General features: G+C 37.3%; 1 protein-coding gene across 1 annotated transcript; it reads right to left on the bottom strand.

Annotated features, from left to right (window-relative positions):
• Window positions 1-4775: 4775 nt before the first annotated feature.
• On the bottom strand, window positions 4776-5333 carry LOC111694576. The gene is made up of 2 exons (XM_023463227.1): window positions 5211-5333; window positions 4776-5131 (listed from the first exon to the last, which is right to left on the bottom strand). The coding sequence occupies exons 1-2, from the start codon at window positions 5314-5316 to the stop codon at window positions 4797-4799; spliced, it is 441 nt and encodes a 146-aa protein (XP_023318995.1). The 5' UTR covers window positions 5317-5333; the 3' UTR covers window positions 4776-4796.
• Between the last annotated feature and the right edge of the window lie 21488 nt (window positions 5334-26821).

The raw sequence follows: 26821 nt of genomic DNA, 5'->3' as shown, positions 1-26821 counted from the left end.
AAAAAAATTAGGAAAAATTTCACGATCGCGGAAAAATTTCGTTTGAACGATTTCAAACAGCTCCTCTGCAATCAATAGCAGCTCATCTAGCTTTGGCTTTTTATGTCATTTTGTCTTGTATAGTAGAACATTGTCATGTAAGTCAAAATAATACTTTTTTACAAAACCGTGCGCACGTAAGTTACCGATCTGAACTCGCTTTTGGTATGTTATATTACATGGTAAAAAGGTCCTAAAACTGAAATTTTAGACCTTTTCCCCGCTTCTACTTCCATCCCTTCCATATACGTCTATTTTCTATTTATATTTATTTCGAACCCTTGAGGCAATAAAAAAATCTGGGAAAAATTCATGAAGAGACATTTCAACGAACCAAACCATTATTAATTTTTTCAGATTTTTTTAGTGCTTGAGGTCTTCAGATAAAATCATTGAAAATTTTAAACGTCCAGATACGGTGATATGAACCGATATTACACTCAAACATTTTTTTCCCACTCTAACCTAAAATACGCAACTTTGCCGCTAATTTTAGGCTCTCGTAGGAAAAAATAGTATCTCAAACTGGTGCAGATATGGTTTTTTAACAAAACTCGTTACAGCACTCGCCTTCGGCTCGTGCTATAATCCCTCGTTTTGCTAAAAAACCATATGTGCACCCGTTGAGAAATATACTATTTCTCTTTTTTATGGCTTGAAAAACATAACCTCAAATTTTCTCGAATTTTTAATGGCTCCATATCGCCTTAAAAAATTATTTTCGCTAAAAAAAGGGGCTTTTGGCTTCAAAAGGTTTGTTAGCTAATCTGAAAAAATCTAAAAAAATTTTAGGTTACGTTTTTCAAGCCATAAAAAAGAGAAAAAATTTTCGGGTTTAATATCGGTTCATATCACCGTATCTGGACGTTTAAAATTTTCAATGATTTTATCTGAAGACCTCAAGCACTAAAAAAATCTGAAAAAATTAATAATGGTTTGGTTCGTTGAAATGTCTCTTCATGAATTTTTCCCAGATTTTTTTATTGCCTCAAGGGTTCGAAATAAATATAAATAGAAAATAGACGTATATGGAAGGGATGGAAGTAGAAGCGGGGAAAAGGTCTAAAATTTCAGTTTTAGGACCTTTTTACCATGTAATATAACATACCAAAATTGAAAAAATGTAATTAAGTAAAGAACTCTTTTAAATGGAATAACTTACAATGTTTCTTCTTACGTCTGCCAGATTCTCGATCTCAATTTTTCTGTTGATTTCTTGCTAACAGTCCATTCTTCACAGGTAAAAAAGATACTTAATTATTTAACAACTCAAGCTCAATAAAGTATAAAGATTACCTCTTTTTTGTAATGCAGTATCAACATTAGACTGGAAGTAAAAAAAAAATTTTTTTTATTTTGCCCGGACCAAACGAAAAAGTGATCTATGTACTAAAAAAATAGTCTGTGCAAAATTTTAGTTCATATAAATTGAGATAACCCGTGCCACCAGTCGCTTGAAGGTCTTTAAATTCGATTTAAATTCATTTTTTTCGCTTTTTCACAGCAATATTCAAATGGCTCTTTAGCCGTCAATTTTCAAGCAAATCAAAATCGTGGCCGTGAGCATTGATGTTCTGAAGAAGTGTACGCGACCCTGGTGCAGAAGACTCAATCGGTACCCACTGAAAGTTACGTGAGATGACCAAAAACACTACTCGCCAGAAAACGCAAAAGAAGAAAAATTTTAACTCGTAAAGTATATGAAAAAAGCTCACGAAAACAGCTGTGTCTCAGTGCAAAATCAAAATTTTAAAATTTTGAAAAACGCAATGGAAAGGGGAGAAAAAATGCTATTCAAAAATTGAATAAAAAAAATTTGAACGACAGATCTAATGATTTTGCTTCCTCATAGAGGAAGCTCTGTGATAGGCTCGAAAACGAGATTTTGAACCAGACCTCGTAGGACAATTTGGTTTATATATTTGGAAACTACATTGAATTACCAACAAATGTCTGTATGAGGTTTTGAGTTTTTGTTTGTATGAGGTCCTGATGGTCGTGATCTAACGTACTTAGGACACTAGACAGTGAATCAAAATTTAAAAATACGAATTTTCAAGTTAATAACCGATGCCTTTTGTTAATATTATTTTTTATGAGGAAGCTCTTTGCCAATAAATTGGCAGCGGTTTTTAAAATCTGTCAGCACGATTAGTAAAATATACGCTAAAAGTGACCTTTTTTCGGAATTGACCCGGGATAATAATCTAATAATAAATTTGAGGATGCGATTATCGATCATCATGGAGCTTATCGAATATCGAATGATGAGTCGCGCTAAGCGCGCTGAATGTCTCTATGAATTGATGTATATCGATATCGAATCAAAATCGAAATGTATAATCGGAACAAAGTAGATTAAAAAGATTGTTAATAAATCATTCGATAACCTGATCAGTCAGAATAAAAAATCAAACAATACATAACCCCAGGCCGAGGCGAAGCCGAGGCCGCAAAAGAAGTGCTTAAGGGATTTTTTTTGGCGGTTTAGACTACATACGATATTTCATATTAAGTGGTCCCATAATAGCATTTTCCTCTCTGCGCAGGCGAAGGAAAATAGTTGCGTAAGGGCCGCTGGTAAAATCATTTATAAATAAAATATACCTATGTCTCATCGCAAAATGATGCTACTGTGTATTAAGAAGAATAGGACTTGATTTAGCAAGATTCTACTTCGACCATCCGTACAATGAATGATTTCTTAACGGAGATATTGTCATCATCTCTCAATGGTGGATCGAGTTGGCTATCTTGGAGAGGTATATCTTCTCTATCATTAGTATCTTGTACTGAAGTTTTAGATGGGTGATAATTAGTTACTTCCGAGGTTCCAACTGAATTTGTCAGTGTGTCAGTTGAAACTACTATGTGGGAAATAAATTCGACCGCTTTTGAAGAAATTTTTTTATTACCTAAAGTAAATGGTAATTTATAGAAAAAGGTGTTAAGTAAAGAGCAAATAGAACCTTAAAATAATTACTATGTGTGGAAAGGTTCGATACTGAAGTTATGGAACTATCTTCGAAAAGTAGGATAGATTCGTCGGAAGCGTGTTCCAACTTCAAGTACACGAGATTTGCTTTTCCTGCAATCGGATCGGTGTTGATTTCATGAGGACCACCACTACTCTGTACAAGGGTTTGATTCGATAAAAGAATATCAGAGGATCCAGTAATATGTACAAGTATTAAGTTGATCATTACCATGTAATTGTTTAATTGAAGCCGATAAGAGCCGCCTCCGCTTCGATGATACAAGAGTTTCTGTATTGCGTTGATGATAAAGATGTTGCCTTACCTTAACCATCCACCTTCGGCAAAGGTAATTATTGAGTAATGTTAACTTTAAGTTTTTTTTTTTTTGCTCTGCACAGGTGCAACGGCTATATTTTCGTTGCTGCAAGTCGCCTGAATTGAATTACTTAATCGATCGTCGTTTGAACCTAGAACAGAAAATATATGAGAAAATAAGTTGACTAATTGTTTGTTAAAATGTGAACTCACCAAGAAGTAAAAATTGATCTATTTTACGACTTTCGATAACAGAACCTGTAACAGATGACTTGAGTCGACCACCAAAAATTCGATGATTTTCTGTTAAATGTTTTCTAGTCCATCGTCGATCCCATAAATCGGGTACAAACAAATTTAGTTTGAAATCATTCAGTACGGTGAATATGTGCTTGCATGGTACTTCTGCAGATAAGAAGTGACAGCAATTACAACTTGTCCTGGTTACTTGGTATTGGATATTGTGACATGATTTTGATTAAATTAAATAATTGTCGAAATCTATTACTTGTAATTTCAATTTTTCCGAAGACCAAATGATAGAATTACGGTGGCACGCTTTGTGATGCAAAACGACTAAACTTTAACTCGTTTCGGGCCAAACGGACGAAATTTCCTACATTTTTTCCGGTGCTATAAACTTTGTGAAAAAAATTTCTGAAAAATGTTTGAATAGTCATTTCTGACGTGAAATTTTATGAAATTTTCGAATCTGGTGCCAGAATTGTCAAAAAAGTTGAGGAGCAAAAGTTATGAACAATTAAACAACAAAAAGCACGATTTTTTTAAAAAAAATTTTGATTCGACCTAAATTTTCGAATCAAAAGAGGCTTAATCCGTGGGTCTAACACATATTTTTTGCGTCTATGGGGTGTAGACATAAAAGTCCAATAGTTACAATATCAAAATTCAACATGGTGGACAACAAAATGGCGCCTCGTAAAAAAAAACCATGTATAAACTTGGTCAATTTTTTTATATGCTAACCAAGCGTCTAGGAAAAAAACTTTACTTAGAAAAAGTTCTTAGAATTGTTCAAAAAAGACCCCTGAATTTTCTTAGAATTTTCTGATAAAATTTTTGGATTTTTGAAAATGGTCAGAAATCAAAATTACCAAAAATAATCCAAAAAAATCTTAAAAAATTCAGACATGTTCTTTGAAATATTCTAAGACTTTTATAACCTACAACACTTTTTCGTCAAGTTCTTTATTTTCAAGTAAAAAAATTACATTATAATTATTTTAAGAACATAATTTTATTTACAATAAAAATAGAATAAAAAAAAGAAATTGTTTTTTAATTTTATTACCCTTGCACTTTCATGTCATGTTATTATCACTATTATTAAAAGAGGTTGATTAATCGAACACTTGTTTATTAATTTTTAAATACTTGTTTATTTATTGCTTCTTTCAGTACAAAAAGGTATTCAATAATGCATCTAATAATAACGTAGAAAGATCACTTCATTTGACGCTTTGAAAACTGTTCAATGCTTCTTAATATCTTTTGGAGTCTAATCATTTTTAATTTAGTGGTAGGTAAAGACTTGATAGGATCGTTGAGAATTACACAGTGATGCAAGCTTGCTGCAGAATTGTTTAATGCTTTACGTTTAAACTTTGATGAAGACTCCTCGTTACCCTTATGTAGAGTAGTTTTATTTTCATAATGATTTCTTATACTGGAAATGCATCTTATTTCCCAATAAGTCACATTTTCCTTTCGTAGATATTTATTGTCTATTTTACAAAATGCTTGTCTAAGATCAGAACACCTCTGTTTGATTTCTTCAACTGCAAAATTCAAAAAACAAAATACTTAAATTATAGGTTAAAATAAGTTGTCTAATATTTACAATAATATAAACATTACCAGTTATTTGAATTATTAACGTTGTACCTAGTTTCTCTTGTAACTCTTTGTAAAATTTAAATTTTACTTCTGCATCATCGTATAATTCATTATCTTTATTATACATAAAATTTGCTTTTGCATACTGCTAGATTATTATGTCATCCATTTTCGCAATTAACCCCTCTGTCACTTAAAAGGTTATAAAAAAGAATTTTTAGATGTTTATATCTTCGATGTTGGTACTCTATGTGCGCACTGTGGTCGCATTGGTCGGTGTTGCGGAACCGATCCAATAGAAGTCGCACTCAACCCAAGTTATCTAGAGACGGCCAAACCGTCAAAAGACCGTGAACACAATGCTAAGGCAGAGCGAGAATCCGAATATCGTGGAAAAAGAGAGAGAGAGAGAGAGAGAGAGAGAGAGATTGATTTGAACAATTTATTAACCAAGGTCGAAAGACCGAATGGCAACTAGCAGTAAAAATTACAATAATATATATATTTACAAATAAAACAAGTATAAAATAAGCCAAGTAATACAAAAATATGCAAAAATTAAGCCAGATAACAGATATTCAGACACAGTTATTCAGTATCATATTCAAACACTATGACTAAGAGTATGTACAAGTGTAGGTAAAATTAATTACTATAAGTATGAGAGATTACAATTAATAAGCAAAAATACGTAAAAGTTATTGAGCATTCTGTTGTCTCCTCATGTAGCGCCCAAGTAGACTCTTGAATGACGCCAGAGAGCCCGATGACCGTATCTGAGCAGAAAGTGTGTTCCATGAGTTGGCTGCTTTAATCGAGAAACCTGACTTAAAGGTGGAGGAATCCGCAAACGGCACCACTATCGTCGGCGCTCCACCCGCGATTCTTGCAGATCTGCGGACCTCTGCGCCCGTCCAGTGATAGAGATTCGAAATGTATTCTGGGCATAATCCATTGAGCGCCTTGAACGTTTGAATGTTTAAAAAATAGTCGCGTCTCTGTGATGGTAACAGCCAATCGAGCCTGGCGTAGTACGGCCGAAGAGCAGCGTCTCTAGGGAGCTGGAAGATGTAACGTATGTACGTGTTTAGTAGTCGTCTGAGTTTTAAGTCCAGTGTGGCAGAGATGTCTATGAAAGTGAGGCAAGCGTAGTCAAGATGAGGTATGATGAAGGCGTTAACAAACATCTTTTTGATGTTGACGGGCAAAAAGCCAGCCCCAGCTCGCAGTCGATGAAGTACTCCATGAATGCGAGAGGAAATGCCTCTGATGTGAGCATCCCAGGAGAGTGCAGGGGTCATCACCAGGCCCAGATTGACAACTCTGTCCTCAAGAGGGATGACGATGCCATTGAAGTTAATTCTCCCAACACTGTCGAGGTCAATGTGCATGAGATATTGATTCGATGCAAAGAGGATTGCCTTAGTTTTGGAAACATTAAGACTTAGTCCATTCGTGAGTGCCCAATCAGAGACAATCTCTGTGCGTCTTCGCTGAGCCTTGCCACGGTCTCATCAAGCTCATTCGACGGGCATTGCAAATAGATCTGGAGATCATCAGCAAAGAGTATGTGCGTGGACGTGCAATGGCGAAGCGCACGCGTAAGCCCATCAATGAACACTGAGAAAAAGGTTTAGTTGAATCAATTAATTTTTACTTGATCCAACGAAATAATTTAATTGCGGGTTGCTCATTAAATATTTAGTTGAATCAAAGAAAAATATTTAATTGGTTCAATAAGATAAATTAGTTGATTCAAATAAATATTTACGTAGATTGAATATTTATTTAATTCAAGCAACTAAATATTTTATTGAGTTGCAGAATTAATTAATTGTTTCAATCGAATCTATTGTTGCATCAAGGATATAATTTCATTACTTCAAACAAATATTCCTTTGATATCATAATATATTTTTTTTGCTCAATGAAATATTTAATTCATTTTTAACAAATATTAATTCGATCCATTTTAATATTTTATCGATTTACAAAATTCATTACTTATTTCAAATAAATATATCATTGGTTCTGAATATATATTCTATTAGTTTGAACAAATATTGAATTGATCGAATGCAATATTTTTTTGAATGCAAGAACATATTTCATTGATTCAAATAAATATGTATTAGATTCAATTAATTAATTTGTCACTGCGGAAAAATATTTGATTAAGTTGACTAAAATATAAGATTGAATCTAATACATTTATTGAAAAATAACTTCTATGTATTTATCTTATACTTTTATTTGATAATGATGTGTATGTAGCTTCTGTTGTGAAGAGGGCATTATTTAATTAAATATTTAGTTGGTATTATTACATTATGAATTTGGATGAAAATTAGTTTATAATTACATGATTATCTAACAACCTTACAATTATACAATGTTTACATTACTTTCTACCTATTGTAACGCACAAGAACATCGCTAAACAGTAACGCATGGATGACAGTTCGTTTGCAGATGTCAATCGCATGTTATCGTACCAGATATTTCAGTCTTATATAGTAATCTCGAATACCATTTTGCCACTTAGGGGTGTGGAATATACGCCATCTAGGTGAAGGACTGAAACAAAAATAATTTGATATTTAATTAAAAATCAAATAAGTATTTAATTACTTTAATAAAATCTCGATCTATCACAGTGTGACGTATTACATGCGTGTACAAACAAAACAAATCATTAAATACACCATTTGGTGAACAGTTGGTTTAACCACGACTCTTGTCCCTCTCTGGCGACGATAATCATGCTGCCTGTTCGGTCCTTCGGGGGCGAGCCGGTCGTCGCTAAAGCACTCCGTGTTGTTCCTGAACTGTCGGCTCCTCCTTTGTTGATGAAGAAGTCCTCGTAGCAGACTTGGCGGAAGCTAACCGGACGTTCGATTCAGCCGCCTGTCGCACTCGTACTTGCTGAACATAACGCGCCCGAGACTCCGTGGCTACCGTCGCTCGCGATTCCCGTTGCGTCGATTATTATAGTTGCAGCAAGATATGTCCTGATAGTCAGCAGTGAGCAACAACATACCGTCATAGCCGAGCAGATTTATTAAGGCCAATTCGTGGAAGTGTCGGTGCTCTCGATCTCGAGGTTCAGTTTGCCAAGTCGTTTTTAGCTAGGTCGCGAAGAAGCCGGTGGTCCTGTCGATGTAGCCGTTGTGCGTGGAGTAGGCGTCCAGAATCATGTAATTGTGCAGCGGTATAATCTGACAGTTTTACTGGACGATGCAGATTCGAGCGACGGTCAGACACTGACGCTGGAAGATGTCGATGAGCAGATGGCCTTGCTCTGATGTCCCGTATTCCAGCCAGACCAAGATTATCAAGTCATCGCGCACAGCCTGATTGAAACAGTGGAAGAGCGTGTAGATGACTAACGCGATCGCTAAAGCTGACCCAGCTCCTGGGCACGTCGCGGGAGAGGACCGCGCCGCATAGCACCTCTCGCCCGACCGATCGCTGTTAATGATCGCGCCGACCAGTGATCGTAGACGTCGAGGCTCACTGGCCGGAGACATCTCAAGTGCTCGGAATCTGGCTCGTGAATCGAGCAGTCCTGGAAGCGCACGACGATCGTTGGCCGGCTGGCTCGCATTGATCGAGTTCAGAATGGCTTGGTCCGCATCAAAGAGCAGCTTTTGCATCGAGCCTGGCTAGACGACGGCCCCCAGGCGATTCATGGCTAGGCCGATGTTCCACCAGGGGCACCGTCCAAAATGTCCACCTCAGAACTGCCCACGTCGAGTAAAATGTACACAAACAAACGCAAATATTTTGTATATGTTTTTACAATTATTGTACACGGTTAAATTGTACACCGTTAATATGCAGAAAAATCATACACAGTCAAACTTTACACGAGTATTGTGATAAATAGCACGAATTAATTTTACACGATCAAACTCTATACGAACGCTGTGCTCTAAAACCGTAAATTATTTCTACACGGTCAAATTCTACACGTGTTCGATGATCAAAGTAGAAAATAATTTATACACAAATAAACTCTACACAACATTTTTTGTCCACAGACAAATTCTACCCGAGTCCGTCGTTGTAAGAAGTAATATATTTTACACGGTCAAACTGTACACAATTTTTTTTATACACAGACAAACTCTACACACTTATAGTGCGTAAAATTAATAGTGACCTTCTTTAAGATACAATTTGTTGTGTATTTTCTCGTGTACATCATTAGATGGTGCCATGTTTACCCACCTGTTAAATGGAATTAAGGGAGGCCGCGGTGGCTGTGGGGCTTGAGCTCTTGCTTCTCAACCGAGAAGTCGGGGGTTCAAATCCGGGTGGTGGGCTGGTTTTTTCCCGAGGATTTTTTCTGCGGGGTTTGCACCGTTGGGTGTAATCCGTGGAAATTTTCCTAGGAAAAAAGCCGGTGCACTTCAACTGCGGTCTCTGGTGTTGGGGGTCACACCATTATCAAAGCGTAACCTCAGTGGTATGGGAGGCGCAACCATATCGACTATAGGTACACGCTAATACACTAACACACACTTACATATATACGCAAGACCCTCCGTTAGGTAGAACGGTGAGGTTGGCCAATTAGCCTAGTGGCAGAAAGGGCCGTAATCAACTAAAAAAAAAAAAAAAATGGAATTAAGCTAACTACTTGTTTTTTTTCATTTTTTTATTTTTTTTAATACGATATCACCTTATATCATTAAAGTTCTCACATATGTTGTTGGTTCTAATGCGTCTTCCATAAACGCTAACAACGTTTGCGAGTGGAAGTCACTGACGTCTAAAGTACGTATTAAAACGATCTGCGTTTGGAACGTTGTGGTAATTCATCAGCCCCATGACGACGTTAAAGCCTGCTTCTATATTTTCTGCTGGAAGATAAGCTAGTGACATCGCATATTCCAGAATATTATGAAATTCATCTGGAATACGACATTTCCAGTACCAGTATCTACGTAAAGCCTGAAAATTGATGAGATATTAAAAAAAAATTCGTTGCAACTTCAAATAGAACTTATTGGATGTTTTCTTACTTGCATGTAGTGGAACAGGTACCCACTCAATCGTGCATTCGGCAAGGCCTTGTGTGGAGGACGAGAAAAAAAGAGAAAAATGTCAGGAGTCTAGAGCTCGATGAATTCTTCGGTGAAGTGAATCGGTGAGCTATATGCTTACTTTAGTTACATGTGTGTACAATCAATAGCGACTGTAAGCAGTCGACTGATCAAAGGCAAAGGATATAGCAGACCGAGTAAGGCTGCTGTTCTCGACGCATGTCATTTAATGTATTAATTTTTAGGAATATGATTAAAATGATAAATTCGTACGAGTAGAAAGAATTTTTTTTATTAAATACAAACAACAAAAATCTTAGATTGTAGGAACATATACTTCTTTAGAGTTTACAATGTGAACAGTGGTAGGTTTATAATAAGAAATATCGTCATATGCAATAAATCCATAAGTCTTACTTAAATTTACTACATAAGAACATTTATGATCATTTAAATTACAAGTTATCATTTTTTTATAAATGAAATATGTATCGTTATTCAAATTATCTATTAAGATATAGCATATTTTTACAAAATTCGGGTATAAATCAGTACAATCTGTCTGTATTATTGAATTTATTTTGAACAAACTACCATTTATTTTTACCCAATCTACTGTTAAATAATCATCAATATTTTTTGTGATGATTGATTTCATTTTTTCAATATCGGGGATGAAAGTAGCTTGCCCAGTTTTAGGGCTATAACCTAAGCGTTTACGAAATCCAAATTTCAAATAAAATCGCTCGCACATTTGAAGTTGGTGTCTATGAGAAAGAATTAGTGCTGGGTTTACCCGTGAATTAATTGAATCGGCAATTTCTTTAAGAATCTTATGTTTACCCTCAAACCTAATAGTGTTACCATGCAAAATTGAACCGACTCTTTTAATTACAGTTGGATAATGTATAAGATTATGCATTTTTATCGTCAATGGTCTAAATTCTTTGAATAATGAATGGTGTTCATAAATAAGTTCAGTTAAGTGTTCGATTAATTAACTCATTGTTAAAACTAGGAGTATAAACGATATTTACTATTTCTCTTATTAACTTGTATAGTTTCCAAGATTTACATGTCTCGGGCACCCGACTACCAATTAAAATGCCAAAATACTGAATCAAAAAAAACATTTCCGAAGCAGAAATTACAAGAATTTTAGATGTAGATGCGTGAGTAACTTGAGGCAAAATATTTTTATCACCGAGTAGACTGTTATCGAAGTACTTAATTTTCCAATTCAACTGACCTAAAGAAAAATATTTTCTTTCATACATCAAATCATGTAAAATTTCACCCATATCGTAACGGCATATTCCTTCGAGTAAGTCGTGACAAGGATCAAAACAAGTATTTTCTAAGACATGGAAATATGGCAGTTGATTAAAAATACATTCTTCGCGAATACCACTGTGATGAGCTCGGCCTCTGCGCGAGTCGCAATTCCACCTTCACTGGCAGCGACGCCTGTCGGCCTCGCAAGGCACTATTGCGAGGGTCTCTGATACCGACGAGTAAGTGCGCCTGCACTATAGATAGGCTTGTTGGCCGGAAAGTCGGAGTTCGACGAAGGCACGCGTCCGAGTGTGGGCGAGTTCGTGCAGGTCGAGTTTGACCGGTATTTCTGTTGGGCTTATATGCCGAGAGGTCGTGGGATTTCCCGACGAGCGCTTGTTGGACAAGTTGCCTTCGTTTAGGCGAGCCGACAGATCGACGAGCGAGTCAGTCGTGCGTATAACAGTCGCAGCTGCGACGTGCTTTCCCCCTCCTACTCCGGAGCAACGCAGCGGCCAGCGGTCTGATCAGCCGCCGGCCCCGCTCCCTCCTCTACCTACCCTCTAGCTCAGCTGGGACTCCGGTATAAAAGGAGCGAATTTTCGGAGCCGCGCTGCATTACGCTTCGCAGTCTCTGCCTAGCAACATTCGCTCTCAGCTTTGTGTGCAATTTTTGACTCTTGGAGTCTAGCGTACGGAGGATATCCCGGCGTTATTCTGTTAGCAGAGAGTCGAAATTCGAACTTAGCCGCAGACGCATTTAATGTACTTAAGCTTTGGCGCATTAATGACACTTAGTCGCTGACGCATTAACGATACTTAGTCGCAGGTACATTAATGATACTTAGTCGCTGTCGCATTAACGACACTTAGCCGCTGGCGCATTATTTGCACATAGTCGCGGACGCGATAGCGGAACATAGTCGCATTTTAATTAATTGGACTTAATCACTTTCGCGCTAATCGAACATAGCCTTCTACGCTGCCAAATAGTGCAGCTTTCCGAACGAGGATACCACAGTCGCTCGTCGCCGTCACGCCGCACTCGGAAGAATATCCCGGTGCCAACCTCCGACGTACGAGTGCCGATAACTCCTCTGCCCTCTCCTCAGTCGACCTCGCGTTCAGGTGTCAACTTGGGCGGATGTCCTTTTGACCCCTGTCGCGAGCGAGACAGCTGAGAGTAAAGAGTCGCGCTTCCGAGTCTCGCGACTCACGAGTCAACGACTCGCTTTGCAAGCTCCGCTTGCGTCTCGAACGAGCAGAGCACGTGCAGCGGCGAGTATCGGCAAGGCTGCGGTACTTCGTCGGCGCGACCTCTCCCGACGTAAGCCCTCCTTGTAAGAGTTGAGGCAACGTCGGACCTCACCAACAACCTAGTTGCTGTTCATCGTGGCTCCTCCTTCGACCTGATACGAAGATCGGTGCGTGCACCTCCTTCGCGATTCATCGCGTTCATCGGGAATCGAACTCACCGACTCCCTGCCTTATCGACGCCCAGCGGACACGGCCAACTCCGTTCCGTGTACCACCGACTCCGCTTAGCAGCGCGACTTATAGCAGAACTCGCGGCCGGGCCGTAACACCACTACTTTGCTGTAAGCAATCCTAATCATAATTGTTTTTATTTCTAAAAATATTAACATTTTCTTTTGTCATGGTTAGAATTTCTTCTTTACTAGCTAAACACACTCGACAACAGTGGATACCATTAAAAGATCTAACGAAGCCTAAAATGGTATTGGCACCAAGATTATCACTTTTTACTTGAAATAAGAAAAAATGAACTTTAATTGTGGATGAATTATAATTAACATCAATACCATTTATAATCAGGTCTTTGAGCTGGTCAATTACTTGAGCAAATATTTTTTTATTACCAAATTCTTTATGATGATTTGCATCATGCAATTGAAATAAAAATATATTTTCTAATTGTGATGCATACTCATCGAGGATTCCAAAGATTGAAAAATAAACACCTCCTATTTTATGAATGACCCTGCATGCTCCTAATACATTATTAACAGTAAAGTCGTCGTTGTATAATGATAATGGAAGTGCAATACGATTTCCACATTCTTTTTTTATTGATTGGTATAACTGACCAGAAAATGGTGAATCAAAATTTTTACTTGTTTCTTTGTCACGAATATTGGTTATAATTGATTCAAATACATAGTTCTAAAAAATTTTTTTAAATTTTTTTAATTTCAATAGTTTGAATATTATCTGGAGAGACAATAATATTTTGTGCCCCCTTTTTATTTTTAGACTTCAAACCTCTATTCACTGACCAAGAAATAGGTAATATGAAACAACCAATATCTGTAAAATAATTGAATACTTTACTTCTACTGTCAAACTCTTTAAGAGTTTCATGAACACTCATAATCATTAAAGATGGTTGATTTGAATGTTCAAATTTTTGTTTGATTAATCCTACAAATATTACATTATAAAGTTTAATCATTTCTAACATGGTATCACCCACGCATTTATAGTTCATATCAACCTTTGCATACAATCGTATAGTCATACTAGCAATAGCTTCTTTCACGAATAAAGTAAAATTTTTAAGAGTCATGTCTGCTGTAAAATCAGAATGAATTTGTTGATCAATACTTTGTATCAATTTATTGTAAAATTCGTCATTACTTTCGCAAACTTCAGGGGAATAATCATCGTTATCAATAACGTTGTTAACGTTATTTTGATTTTTAACTAGAATCGGAGAATTTTCTTGGGAGCTATGTGAATTATTCTTTTTGGAAGTGACTTTACTAGTTGAATTGACATGTTGATTGTAATGCTTTTTAAAAGTATAACTTGATTGCAAAGTTTGATTGCAATTTGGAAATGTACATACTACAGAAGCCTTAAGTTTAAATTTATGAAATAATTTCATATGGGGTAAGAATTGGTCAAATTTGACAACGATATTACAATGTGGGCACGTTAACATCTTGAATGAAAAAATTAATTTGAATGATATCAAATAAATAAAAAATCGAAGTTTCTAACTTACAAGGAGACCTTCTCACCTTCGGGTCATGGATTTGGCCCAAACTTTTTTTGGTGATTCAGGACAGTTAGAAAACATGCCCTGTTATATTAGTTTATGTGAATATGCCCCAGAAGCCTTAGATAAAAAATGAAGGTCCAAATAATAAAAATAAGCGTATATAGTGCAATAAATATTCATTTCCTATCCTCAAACTATTTTTGTCATTTATTTTAAACACCTGGTTTTTGAAAACATTACATTTCATTGTTAAGAAGTTGTTGGATCTCACTCATGACACAAAACATTGCAATATTGCTTAATTTATGACATTATCAAGCGCTTAATTTCAATACGTATGGCCTTAAACGCTTCAAATAATTATTATTTTAATACAAGCACTGGAGATCCGACAAGTTCTTATCAAATCACTTTTCACTAACTAATTTAGCACTTCAAGTACCTAAACAGAACCAGGTGTTTAAAATAAGTGACAAAAATAGTTTGAGGATAGGAAATGAATATTTATTGCACTATATACGCTTATTTTTATTATTTGGCCCTTTATTTTTTATCTAAGGCTTCTGGGACATATTCACATAAACTAACATAACAGGGCATGTTTTTTAACTGTCCTGAATCACCAAAGTTTGGGCAAAATCCATGACCCGAAGGTGAGAAGGTCTCCTTGTTAGCTTACGCTGATTCAGCTTCTATATCTTCGAAGTTTAACGAATCACAAGCGACCCTTATGTGTTCTATGTGCGCAAACTTCTCGTCGTAAGCAGTAGTAAATTTGTATATTCCTTGTTGAATCAAAGTCCAAAGATGCTTACTCTCAATTGGATAATTAATGTTGAAAACATGGAATAATTTGAAACAAATATCCAGTGCCTTTGAGGCTGAGTCCACCTTGTAAAGGCGATTTTCTAAGGAAACATAAAATCCATCTGGCAAATGTTCTTCAGGACCCGTTAAAATGATGTAAGGTTGACTCTTTTTCCCATGGTCCAGTAAAAATTCCTTTCGCAGTGCCCTGATTGTTTCTATGTGATTAAAAATCTGTAAAAAATATAAATAATGAGTTAATTGTATGATATAAACCTTTTATTTTATCATTGTTGTTATATTTTACCAATGCGTGCTGAATAAGACTCTTTTTGCAGTCACCTATTGAAACTTTCCAGGTTTCCCACTTTTTTTTACCTTTTCCCGCAGTGTTTTTTTTCTTAGATACTGCTTTTGGAACAATGTAATGCCCAAGAAGAAGTAATTGTAAAACAAGTTTTGAATCTGTAAATGAAGAAAAAAATCTTGAGTCATTTTTTGTTTTTAATGTGTCTAAATATTCAAATAGTTATAAATCTGACCGTTTGTTAGATTTTCTTGGTTTAATTTTGAAATGAGTGATTGTGCATCGTCATCTTTATCTTGAATCTCACAAAGATTTGCTGTGACATTAAAAAACTTGGTAAAAGACTCGTGGGTAACTTCAAAATTGTTGGAGAACCACGAGGAGAAATCAATCTCAATTAAATAATATGAATCGGCTGGTTTCAGAATTTCCCAGTGGTTGAATAACTCATCCAAATCTTTGTCTTCTCCAAGAAATTCTTCTTTCCTAATATGAGAGGTAATCTTCCAATGGTCAACTGAAGCATATTTGAAGCCCGAATGAGCATTTGTATCAAGCCATTTTTGACTTGAAACGACTTCTTCACCTAAATAAGTGCACATTATAAGTTATGAACATATAGTATTGTACCTATGCAAAATACTTACTCAAATGTTCGTTAGTATCTTCAATATTTAATTGTTCCAAATTGTCATAATTTTCAGTGTTAGTATCATCCCCTTTCTTAGCTAATCTCAATGCATTTCCCCACTTTACAAGCAGTTGACCTTTACAAGAAATGGATTTTTTCAATTTTCCAGAATTTTTTAATGATATAGCTGGAATGTAATAAGTGGCCTTTGACTCGGATGGAAATTCGCTTATGATAGTGTTTGCTAGATAATCCCAAATATCAGCATTTGCTCTGTAAAAAATATTCATGATTATCACTGTACTATAGGAATGAAAATATTATTCATTTAATTAATACTAACTTTGTATTTAATCCTAGTAATTTATAGATGACAAAATCAACGATGAAAGTTCTATCTTGTTCTGTGAGTAGGTGTGTACAACTTTACCTTTGGAATAATCTTTTCCCTTTCTCACAAGTATCAAGCAGATCATGAAAATTCATGAAATGATCAACAACTATACTTTTATTATACACATATTTTTGACCTGTTTTTTTTGTCTCGCTGTCATGAGATTTAACTGTCTGAAAAATATTTAATATATATTTTTCAATATAATACTTTATATTTCTTATTGATGTTCATTTTATACGTACCAATTTCTGCTGCTGTGCTGAATCATTAGTTACATTGACAATAGGTTTCTCTAACGTTTTTAAATATTCTTCTCGTTTTTTTTTGAATAAAATTCGATCGCCTATAGGTGCGATTAATTCTTTTAGCATCTCATCATTCAGCTCGCCAATTACGTCGACATTTATTTTATTGTCTGCAATTAGAAAATGAACTAACTTTAACAATCTATAATCTTGATCAATGCCAGTTACACGAAAGTTTACTTTTTATCGATTACTGATGACCGCACACTTTGGACATGTTCGACTAGTCAATGCTCGACTTTTCTACACCGTATAATATTGCGTAGTAACGACTGATATTCTTAAATTCAAACTTCAGTTCACCACAACGAGTTTCACAGATAAACAAAGAAACACAGAACGTTCTCGACTATGCGTATGTACAAGCAAATACTCTGATGAAAATAGCGAGAAAATATATTGGGCATGTACGAGCAGTCGATGCTCGACGTTACTATATCGTATATTATCGCGTACTAGCGACCAATACACGTAAATTCAAATTTCAGTTCACCACAACGAATTCCACAGATAAACAAAGAAACACAGAACGTTCTCGACTATGCGTATGCGTATGTAGTTAATACTTATATGAAATTACAAAAACTAGTTGATGCTCAACTTTTCTGTATCGTACATATTATCGCGTACTAATGACCGATACACAACGAATGTCACTGAAAAGCAAAGAAACACAGATGCGCCTCGATATGCGTTACAGAGCCCGACATAATATAAATCGCACTAGAACATGACCGAGCACAGACGTCTAGTAACTGTTTATATTTTGAATTGATTGATACTTGCCTTCGAAAATTTGACAATATTCGTCCAGCTTCCACTCTAAGAGAAGATCTTCCATGACGACGATTGAGTTATATTAATCGATACGTAGAGTTTTAGCTCACAATTGACGATTAAACGTAGGCTACGAATATGCGACACTTCACTGTTTAAAGAAAAACAAATCCCGAATGCACCGGTGGCGGGTGAACTTTTGCTATGTGCGATGTTTGGACCGTTGAACGTATGTTACCGCGCTACTGGGAATTCCAATCCGAAAATAATAATAGTCGCGTGAGTATGTGCTGCGCAGACCAGTTGACGGTGTCATTACCGAGTCAAATGGAACAAATATCTTGCGATGTACGATTTTTGCTCAAGTTGGTTGACGGTCTCGTTATCGAGTGAAACAGACAATAAAACGTTCACCTTAGAGCCATTTATGTGCAATAATTCTCTTAATCAAATAAAGAATTATGATAAATATTGAATATTCAGTAATATTTATTAAATGTAAATTAGTTAGTTTCGATAAATATGTAATTGATCAAATTAAATATTTTTTTATTACAATCAATTTAATTCATGATACTCAACAAAATATTTTTTTGAAAATATAGTATTATAACATTGATCCGATAATTTACTTAATTCCCTCGATCAAATAAGTAATTACAATGAAAAATAAATATTTAATAATATCTATTAAATAAAAATTACTTGATTTCAATAAAATATTTATTTCGAACAAATAGCAGTTTTAAGGTTCGCAGCAAGGTCACGTGATCCAAAGTATCGAAAGCGCTCCGGAAGTCGAAGAGCACGAGTATGGTGATGAGTCCGTCTTCTACACCTCGCCTAATATCCTCCGTGATCTTTATCAGTGCAGTTTGGGTGCTGAAATTCTTCCGAAAACCTGATTGTCTTGGTGAAAGCATACTGAAGGTCTCAATATGCTCGGTTAGCTGTGCCGTCAGCAATTTGTCAAAAACCTTCGCAAGATCCACCAAGTTGGCGATCGGTCGAGTCTGGGACGGTGATTGAGGCACACGCACCTTGCTTAACGGCCTGATAATTGATTTTTTCCAAAGCGACGGATACTGACAGGTTGAGATGGATAGGTTGAAGATAGTAGTAAGAGTCGGTGCAAGCAGCGAGAGAGTGTCACTGAAATAAGACAGGGACAATCCATCCCCAGAGCACGCACTCGCCCGACCAGCCACCTGAGTTAGTGAGAGCAGGACCTCCGTCTCCTGAACAGGAGGGAACTCAAAGCTTGGTATGGTATCGTCAACAGTCAGATTAGTGATGCGATTAAACTGTTCAGGTGAGCAGCAAGGATGAGCAGTTGTCACAGTGAAGTAATGATCCAGCAGCTCAGCAGCCGTGAAGAAGCCGAGTGGTGAGGGAGGCTGAGGGCCAGACACGCCAATACGAAGCAAATAAGACCATCTCTGGGAGTCCGTTTCACAACCAGGGTTGTAAAATAATGAATTAAAAGACACTACGAATCATAAATACGATTGATTTATGAATTAAAACTATTTTAATTCACGAATCAATTTTGATTTTTGACTTAAATGATTTTAAATCACGAATCAATTTTGATTTTTGATTTAAATGATTTTAATTCACGAATCAATTTTGATTTTGATTTAAAATCATTTTCAATCACGAATCAATATTGATTTGTGAATTAAACTTGATTTAAATTATTCATGATTTAAATAAAATTTCAGGTCTCCAGTTTCTATGAGTTGTTCATAATCCAGGTATAAATAATAGCCAAGAGTAAACTTCTCGTGTACATTATAGCTCTTTTATTTATAGAAAATTTAGTTATTTTTATTTTAAAAGTTTCGTAATAAACATTTAAATTATTCTTGGCAAATATTTAATTTTTATTATCTCATTGATCCTTTATAATTTAGTAATAAATAAAAAAATAACCTAAAACTTATTCATTCTTCATTAGTCAATGGGACTATATTTTTACTCTAACAAGTCAACTTGTAAATTTGAAAACTAATAAAATTGTATCAATAAGAAAGAATTATAGATTCTAAATTCTTTTACAATAGAGCAAAATAATACAAATGTGAAATTCCCGAAAACTTATAAAATAATACTTACAGAGGGGTTTTTGGGGTCGCTGATTACGAATTCGTCGTCAGCGATTATCTCCGAAGTACCCGGAGCTCAGGGTGGCTGTCATGAACGACCTCTCCTAGATCGTTAGATTAAAAGTCACAAAAAGTCACAAAATAATACCCACGGGGGGGGGGCAAACAATCCAAAAAAATTAAAACTATCTGAAGGAGTCTATTCTGTACTTCTTTTACCTACCTGAGGCTCGGTAACCCCTGTGACACGGTGATTGTGCCGAGCAGCTACTGACAGAGAAGTCAGACGAGCCGCCGCCAAGAGCCAGACCGAAGGAACTCGAATTCATATGTCGCGCCGGATAAATTGTAAGAGAAGCCGCCAGAGCGCGCCGCGCCGGACACGTGATGCGCGTGAGTGGGAGGCCGAGCGCGGCATTCACGTGTGACCCACGAGCGAGTGTGTGCGAGAGTTACGAGAGAGTTTCGGTGCCGAGTGTGTGCGAGAGTTACGAGAGAGTTTTCTGTGCCGAGTGAGTCTTTGTGCCGAGTGACGAGAGGCACGAGGGAGTTTTCCTGCCGAGTTAGTTTAGGCACGCGTGAGTAAGAGAGGAGTGAGGAAGAGTGAGTAATGAGAGTACCTGCGAGTACCGTGTGAGAATTGTGTGAGAGAAGCGAGAGTGCGTAGTGCAGTGAAGAGAGAGAGTATCAAGTTCCGTCGTGCGAAGTAGTGTCGCGTGTCGGAAAGCCGGGTACACGAGCCGAGACTCTGGTCTAAGACCGCCGTTCGCGACATCAACCAGAACTAATCACCGTTTCGACCCGAGCCAGACCATAGCCCAGCCGAGAGCTATTTCGCCAGAGCCGGATTGTAGTCATCCAATTTGTTTGGTACGGTAACATTATTTGTAAGGTGTGTGTGAGAGTGTGTATGCGAGTAATATAAAGCCGGTTCAGTTGCGCCATTTCTTTTAATAAACATTTGACATAATTATTTAAAAGTAAAATATAAGAAACTTTTATTTATTTCACCCAATGTTGCCTTTCCTTTCCCTTCCATTTCTCGCGTAAACGGCCCAGTTCGAGTCCACGCATTCATCGTGCGGCGGTGGAAGGGCCTCGAAAAGCCACCGTGTCGCACCCCAAAGAAATAAATATTGTTAAATCATCTTATTTTTGGCTTTTTATCCACCTGGGACTCGAGAATTCCATAGAAATGAAACTTCTGTGTCGCTTTTATGCATCAGAGGCCCGAGTAACCCAAAAGAACAGTAACATCTCGGAGAAGTCTGCTCCGATTAGGTACCAGGAAACCGCAAAAAATTTTTGGGAAAGATCTGTAATCCGAGGTTGGAAAGGTCTCCTTGTTAAAGTAAAAATATAGCCCCATTGACAAATGAAGAATCAATAAGTTTTACGTTATTTTTTCTTTTATAACCAAATTATAAAGGATCAATGAGATAATAAAAATTTAATATTTGCCAAGAATAATTTAAATGTTGATTACGAAACCTTTAATATGAAAATAACTAAATTTTCTAAGTGCATGAAAAACTCTTACATAAACAGGAAAATATAAATATACTTTGAGAATTCGAAACTTGGAAAAGCTCAAAAGGATTCAAACTCCCTAGAGAAAACCATTATATACCTAAATAACTCATCTGAGGGCCAAGAAACCCAACAGAACCATAACATCTTAGAGAAATCCGCTCTGATTTATTTTAATCTCCTGGAGCCTAAAAAGCTTAAAAGAGCTATAATGTACACGAGAAGTTCACTCTTGGCTATTTTTAATACCTGGAGCATGAACAATTCATAGAAACTGGAGACCCGAAATTTTATTTAAATCATGAATGATTTAAATCAAGTTTAATTCACGAATCAAAATTGATTCGTGATTTCAAATCATTTTAATTCAAAATCAAATTGATTCGTGAGTTAAACTGGATTTAAAATAAAAATTGATTTAAACTTTTACAACCCTGTTCACAACGCCTCAGGCCATCAATCAAATACGACTCTCATGCACGTTTTATGTCATACTTAATGTCACGACGCAGTGATCTATACTGCTGCAACAAAGCTGAACACCGACTTCTCTTGTATGCCTTATAAAGTCCATCCCGAAATCTGCATCTATTCCGAAGCGCCGGCGTGAACCACGGGGCCCCAGTGGCGCGCGAGGAACGAGCTCGCAAGGGAGCGAAAGTGTCCAAAGTAGCTACCATACCAGTCTGAAGAGCATCGACCATCTCGTTCAAGTCCGACATCTCATGAGCCGAAGTGAGAGCAGATCGTAGTTCAAGTGCAAATTCAGAGAGAGAGAGAGAGAGAGAGAGAGAGAGAGAGAGAGAGAGAGAGAGAGAGCAAGTAAAACTGATTTCTCGCAGCCTAATTAGCTTGAATAACGAGAGATATATGGAGGAAGAGGCAATGAGACAGACAATAAGAAATAAAACATAAATACCAATTTCTTCCCTCGTTGCATAGACAAGCACTTAAATTTTTCAAAATAGGCATGAACTGTCAAATCTGCATTACGCAGAAATAGATCCCGTCTGATTATACAAGCATCTCTCCAATATTCTTCGACTTCAGTCCATGGATCGACATTTTCACTCAATTATTTAATCTTTTCTTCGTCTGCAATCAAAAAGATCAATTATAACAAAATGATAGGATAATTATTTAGTATATAATTTTGCCAGGTACCAGTGCTAGAAATAATTGGTTGATTGATGTTTATAATTTCTTTTTGCATCAAAAGACCATCTTCTTTCATAGAATCCTTCAAATAACCAAAATGATAATGTAGTTTACCTGATTATTGTATGACTACTTTGTCTATTTGTTGGAATGGTACAAAATATGTTGCTGCATTTTCCCGATCAAAAATTCTCTCAAGTTCATAAGCTAAAATGATAAATCTATTTTTGGTGATTCTGACATTTAAAAAATCGTTTTATGAAAAGCACTATATGTAGATAGTATTTTCATGTTTTCTTACACATGAATTTTTCTACTTCATCTGCAGAAATCTTCTTTACTACAAAATCTTATTCTCTCTTTAGAACCAATCTTGCGAGTTTAGACCTAACTTTCCCATTCATAGGTTGTGGAGGTTGTATCGAAGAGAACTTTTCATAGTGCTTCAGAATCACTTTTCCCTCAGTTGTTTTGTGCATGGACTCGAGTAATCCCTATGACAAATAAAAACAAATTTATATTTTACATTATAATAAGCTAATAAACATCATCATAAATAAGAGAATTAAGTAATCATACCGTATTAATATGATGTAGTTCTGCAGCAGGTTCTCTGTTGTCTGCAGGAGGTTCCTCTTCATTCATCATTCAGCTCTCGGAAGTGACGGTTGTGTTTGTGCTCTCTTTGGCTCGCTCTCTGTAATTTGCCGCTAATTCGAGATCTCTTTCTTTTTGTTTTCCACCTGTTGGAAGCTTTGTTGTAGGCAAGATTTGGATTACCTGGCCTATGCTATTACGTTACTCCTGTGGTGATATACCAACAGTGCCAGGGTCCAAAATCACTTGCCTTTCTCGTGCCCTATATCGTTGAGAAGTTGAGTTGATCATCGATCGTCCGCTGCTGCCGATGTCTTGCTATTCTCGCCCTACCTGACGACTGTACGATAGGATGCAACTTGGCGTTGACTGCATTGGTGAATCTGATGGAAGAATGGAGAACGAAAAGAATGAAAAGAGCATTTATCTGTTAAGTATACATTTTTGAAAGCGCTGAGATTTTGAAGTCTCCGTAAACATAGGGTGTTTTATTGTTTTGTATAGTAGTCGCGTATCATGTACGTAAATAGGTATACAGGCATGTAAATACCCGGCCGACCCATTCGATTTTGCCTTGCGTGTGCTATCGTTCAACTTGGGTTCGTCTCGTGGTCTATGTTGTTTGTGTATTTTGAAATTTTGTTCGTACGCCGAGTTGCGCAAAGTGTTACAAAAACGCCAGGAACTTTAGCTTGTGTGCTGGTTGCAATAATACATTTCATCCGGGTTATGGGCTTGACTACGCTTTTGCATTGTCTGCTAGAGACTGTGGCAAAAGTAGCTTTCTTGGCGATTTCGCCATCATGAACTCACTACCACAGGTTACTACCAGTAGTACGAACTCATTCACATTTGCATCGCCACAATTCAGTTCACCATATACAACTTTTTGCTCCTCTTCGACTGCTGTGATGAGCAGCATTATCGCTGCGGGTGGATCTACCATGATTTTTTCAAGTCAGTCTGCTGGCGTCGGTTCATCGAGTCAAATTCGACTTGAGCCTCAACTTGACACCACGTTCGCGGACTTGTCGCAGGATGCAAAGCTTGATAAGCTTTACGAGGCAATCTCTTTTGTAGCTGCTCAGAACCTCGACTTGCACGCTCAATGGATAATCTTTCCACTATGATTGGTGAGCATGAGACGCGTCTAATCTTTCGCATGCTTATGTTGAGATGGAGAAGCTGCGCACTAGTATAAAGTATTGATCAAATGTCTTCTTGCTCCCGGCAGCAGACCACAGAGTTTAAGGTCTTTGGTATCCCTTCGAGCTTGCCTAAGTCGGAGAATGATCAGGTCGTTGGCACGGTTTTGACCTGCATTGGTGCTGGGTGTTTTCTCAGTGACATAACACGTGTCAGGTGGCTGAAGCCGAGGAATGCCTCGTCTGAGTTCCGGACCTTGCTAGTCTTATGTAAATCATCTGTCGCTCGTGATGAGATCGTCCGTCTGAAGATTTTAAAGGGCGATATTCCCGTAGCTGATATTTTGCCGGCATACAGATCTGCTGCTCAGCGTAAACTCTATTTGAATGAGTGGCTGCCCCAGGACACCTTCAAGCTGTTGCAGGAGGTGAGAACGAAGGCTCGCACTTGTGGCTTTGAGCGAGTTTGGATTCGCGGTGGCGTGATATATGCGCGAAAAAATGGCTCATCGCAAAAAATGCAAATTAACTCTAATCTCGACCTAGAGAAGATAGCATGACGGTGTTCTTTTGCTGAATTGAGGTCTCAGCCCGTTTGCTCAAGTAATCTTCACTTTTTAAAAGTCGCGCACGTTAACATTAATTCTATTATTAAAAAGCTGCATCTCGCGAAAAATCTTATATTAAATAATCACTTGCATGTTCTTGGAATTACTGAGACTTGATTTACTCCACTGGTCGATGATTCTTCATTCAATATACCAAATTATTCACTGGTTCGTAATTAACGTAAGCTGAAGGTGGGAGAAAATTATATGCGAGAAGGTGGTGTTGCTTTTTACCTTCATTCATCTCTAAAATACACAAAATTACAAGCCTCTTCAATAACTCATATCGAGGAGACAAAGTTTCTTTTTCTCGATGTCTCTTCGGTTTAGCCCAGCAGATACTAGACCTATATTAAATCTACCCCATCTTGACAAAATCTTTGACCGTCTGTTTACGCGCCAGATGCTTGATTATTTGGAGAGCAACGAGCTTCTCTTACCGAATCAGTTCGGGTTTCGCTCTGGTCACAGTACACAGCATGCGTTGCTTCATCTTACCGATGTTATCCGACTCGGAATTGAAAAGGGACTTCTAACGTTGCTTATGTTGTTTGATCTGCGTAAGGCATTTGATACAGTTGACCATGTGGCACTTCTTAGGTCGCTTCGATCGTTGGGTTTTTCTGATTCGGCTCTGATTTTTGTTCACTCATACATAACGCGAAGATCGCAGGCAGTCATTGGTGGTGATGGTTGCTTTTCTGAATTTTCCAATGTGAAATCTGGTGTCCCGCAGGGCTCCTCGCCTGGTCCAGTATTGTTTCTCACGGTCGTAAACTCTCTACCTGGATCTCTTACCTGCTGCAAGAATAATTATATATTGTTTGCCGATGATACACAATTATATATTCAGTGTCACCGGAGCATATACCCTATGCAATAGCTCTAATGAATGCGGATGCTGCATCTCTCTCATGACACGTTACATTGCTGGGCCTAAGTCTGAATGCCGCGAAAACAAAGGCAATCATTTTTGGCAGAAAACCGTTCATGAAGTATATTCGTAGCTTGGCCCTGCCGCCGCTTGTCGTAAATGGTCAGGTGATTCAAGTGGTTGATCGGGTGCGTAGTCTTGGGGTGTTGCTGTCAAGTGATCTGTCTTGGGATGCGCATCTATCGCAGATCTCTTCTAGAGTGCACGGTACCTTACATCGGTTGCGGTCTCGTGCTTGGCTGCTGCCGCCTAGTATTAAGAGACTACTGGTGCAGGCCTCATTTAGATTATGCTTGTCTCGTTTTCAATCACCTACCAGTAACGCTTAATCTCAAACTCCAGCGCATGGCCAATGCCGGTGTTCGATTCATTTTCAATATGAGAGCCTCTGACCATTCATCGGTCACTCGTCGGAGAGAGCAGCTAGGTTGGAGTAGAGTTGAGGATAGGCGTTTTTTCTTGCTCTGCTGTGCTGTTTATAATATTTTTCGGACTGGCCTGCCTCTTCCACTGCATAACAAAATGTCTTCTCTTACTATCGAGCTGCGTAGCTCGGCGAGACTAAATGTCGGTGCCAGAATCCACATTCCAAATAGCGATACTTCGGCATATGCTGCTTCATTTTTCCAGGATGCAGCACGATGCTGAAATGCCATCTCTTACAGCGCTCAAAATGCATCTCCTTTGACACGTTTTAAGACATTGGTGTTGGACGAGTTGCACAGTCGTGTTAGTTAAAGAGCGTCATCCATTGTACTTCATTTTTTTCCATTTAGATTCATGTTTTTCATTTTTTCATCCTTATTGTCATTGTTATAAACCAGAAATGTACATTGGTTCTATACTTAGCATACCAAAGATCTTTTATAGACTGTAATCTACGATAATCTATATATGTTTAACATTTATATATATGGGTCAAAACCTACTTGGCCCCGGCTTCTGGGCCAAGTAGGCTGAAGCGGTAACCAAAAATC

Source organism: Trichogramma pretiosum, unplaced genomic scaffold (assembly GCF_000599845.2).
Source record: "Trichogramma pretiosum strain Unisexual culture from Peru unplaced genomic scaffold, Tpre_2.0 scaffold87, whole genome shotgun sequence".
In the NCBI taxonomy this organism is placed as follows: domain Eukaryota; kingdom Metazoa; phylum Arthropoda; class Insecta; order Hymenoptera; family Trichogrammatidae; genus Trichogramma; species Trichogramma pretiosum.
The sequence above is the reverse complement of the archived record's forward strand: the minus strand, read 5'-3'. Positions and strand labels throughout refer to the sequence as shown.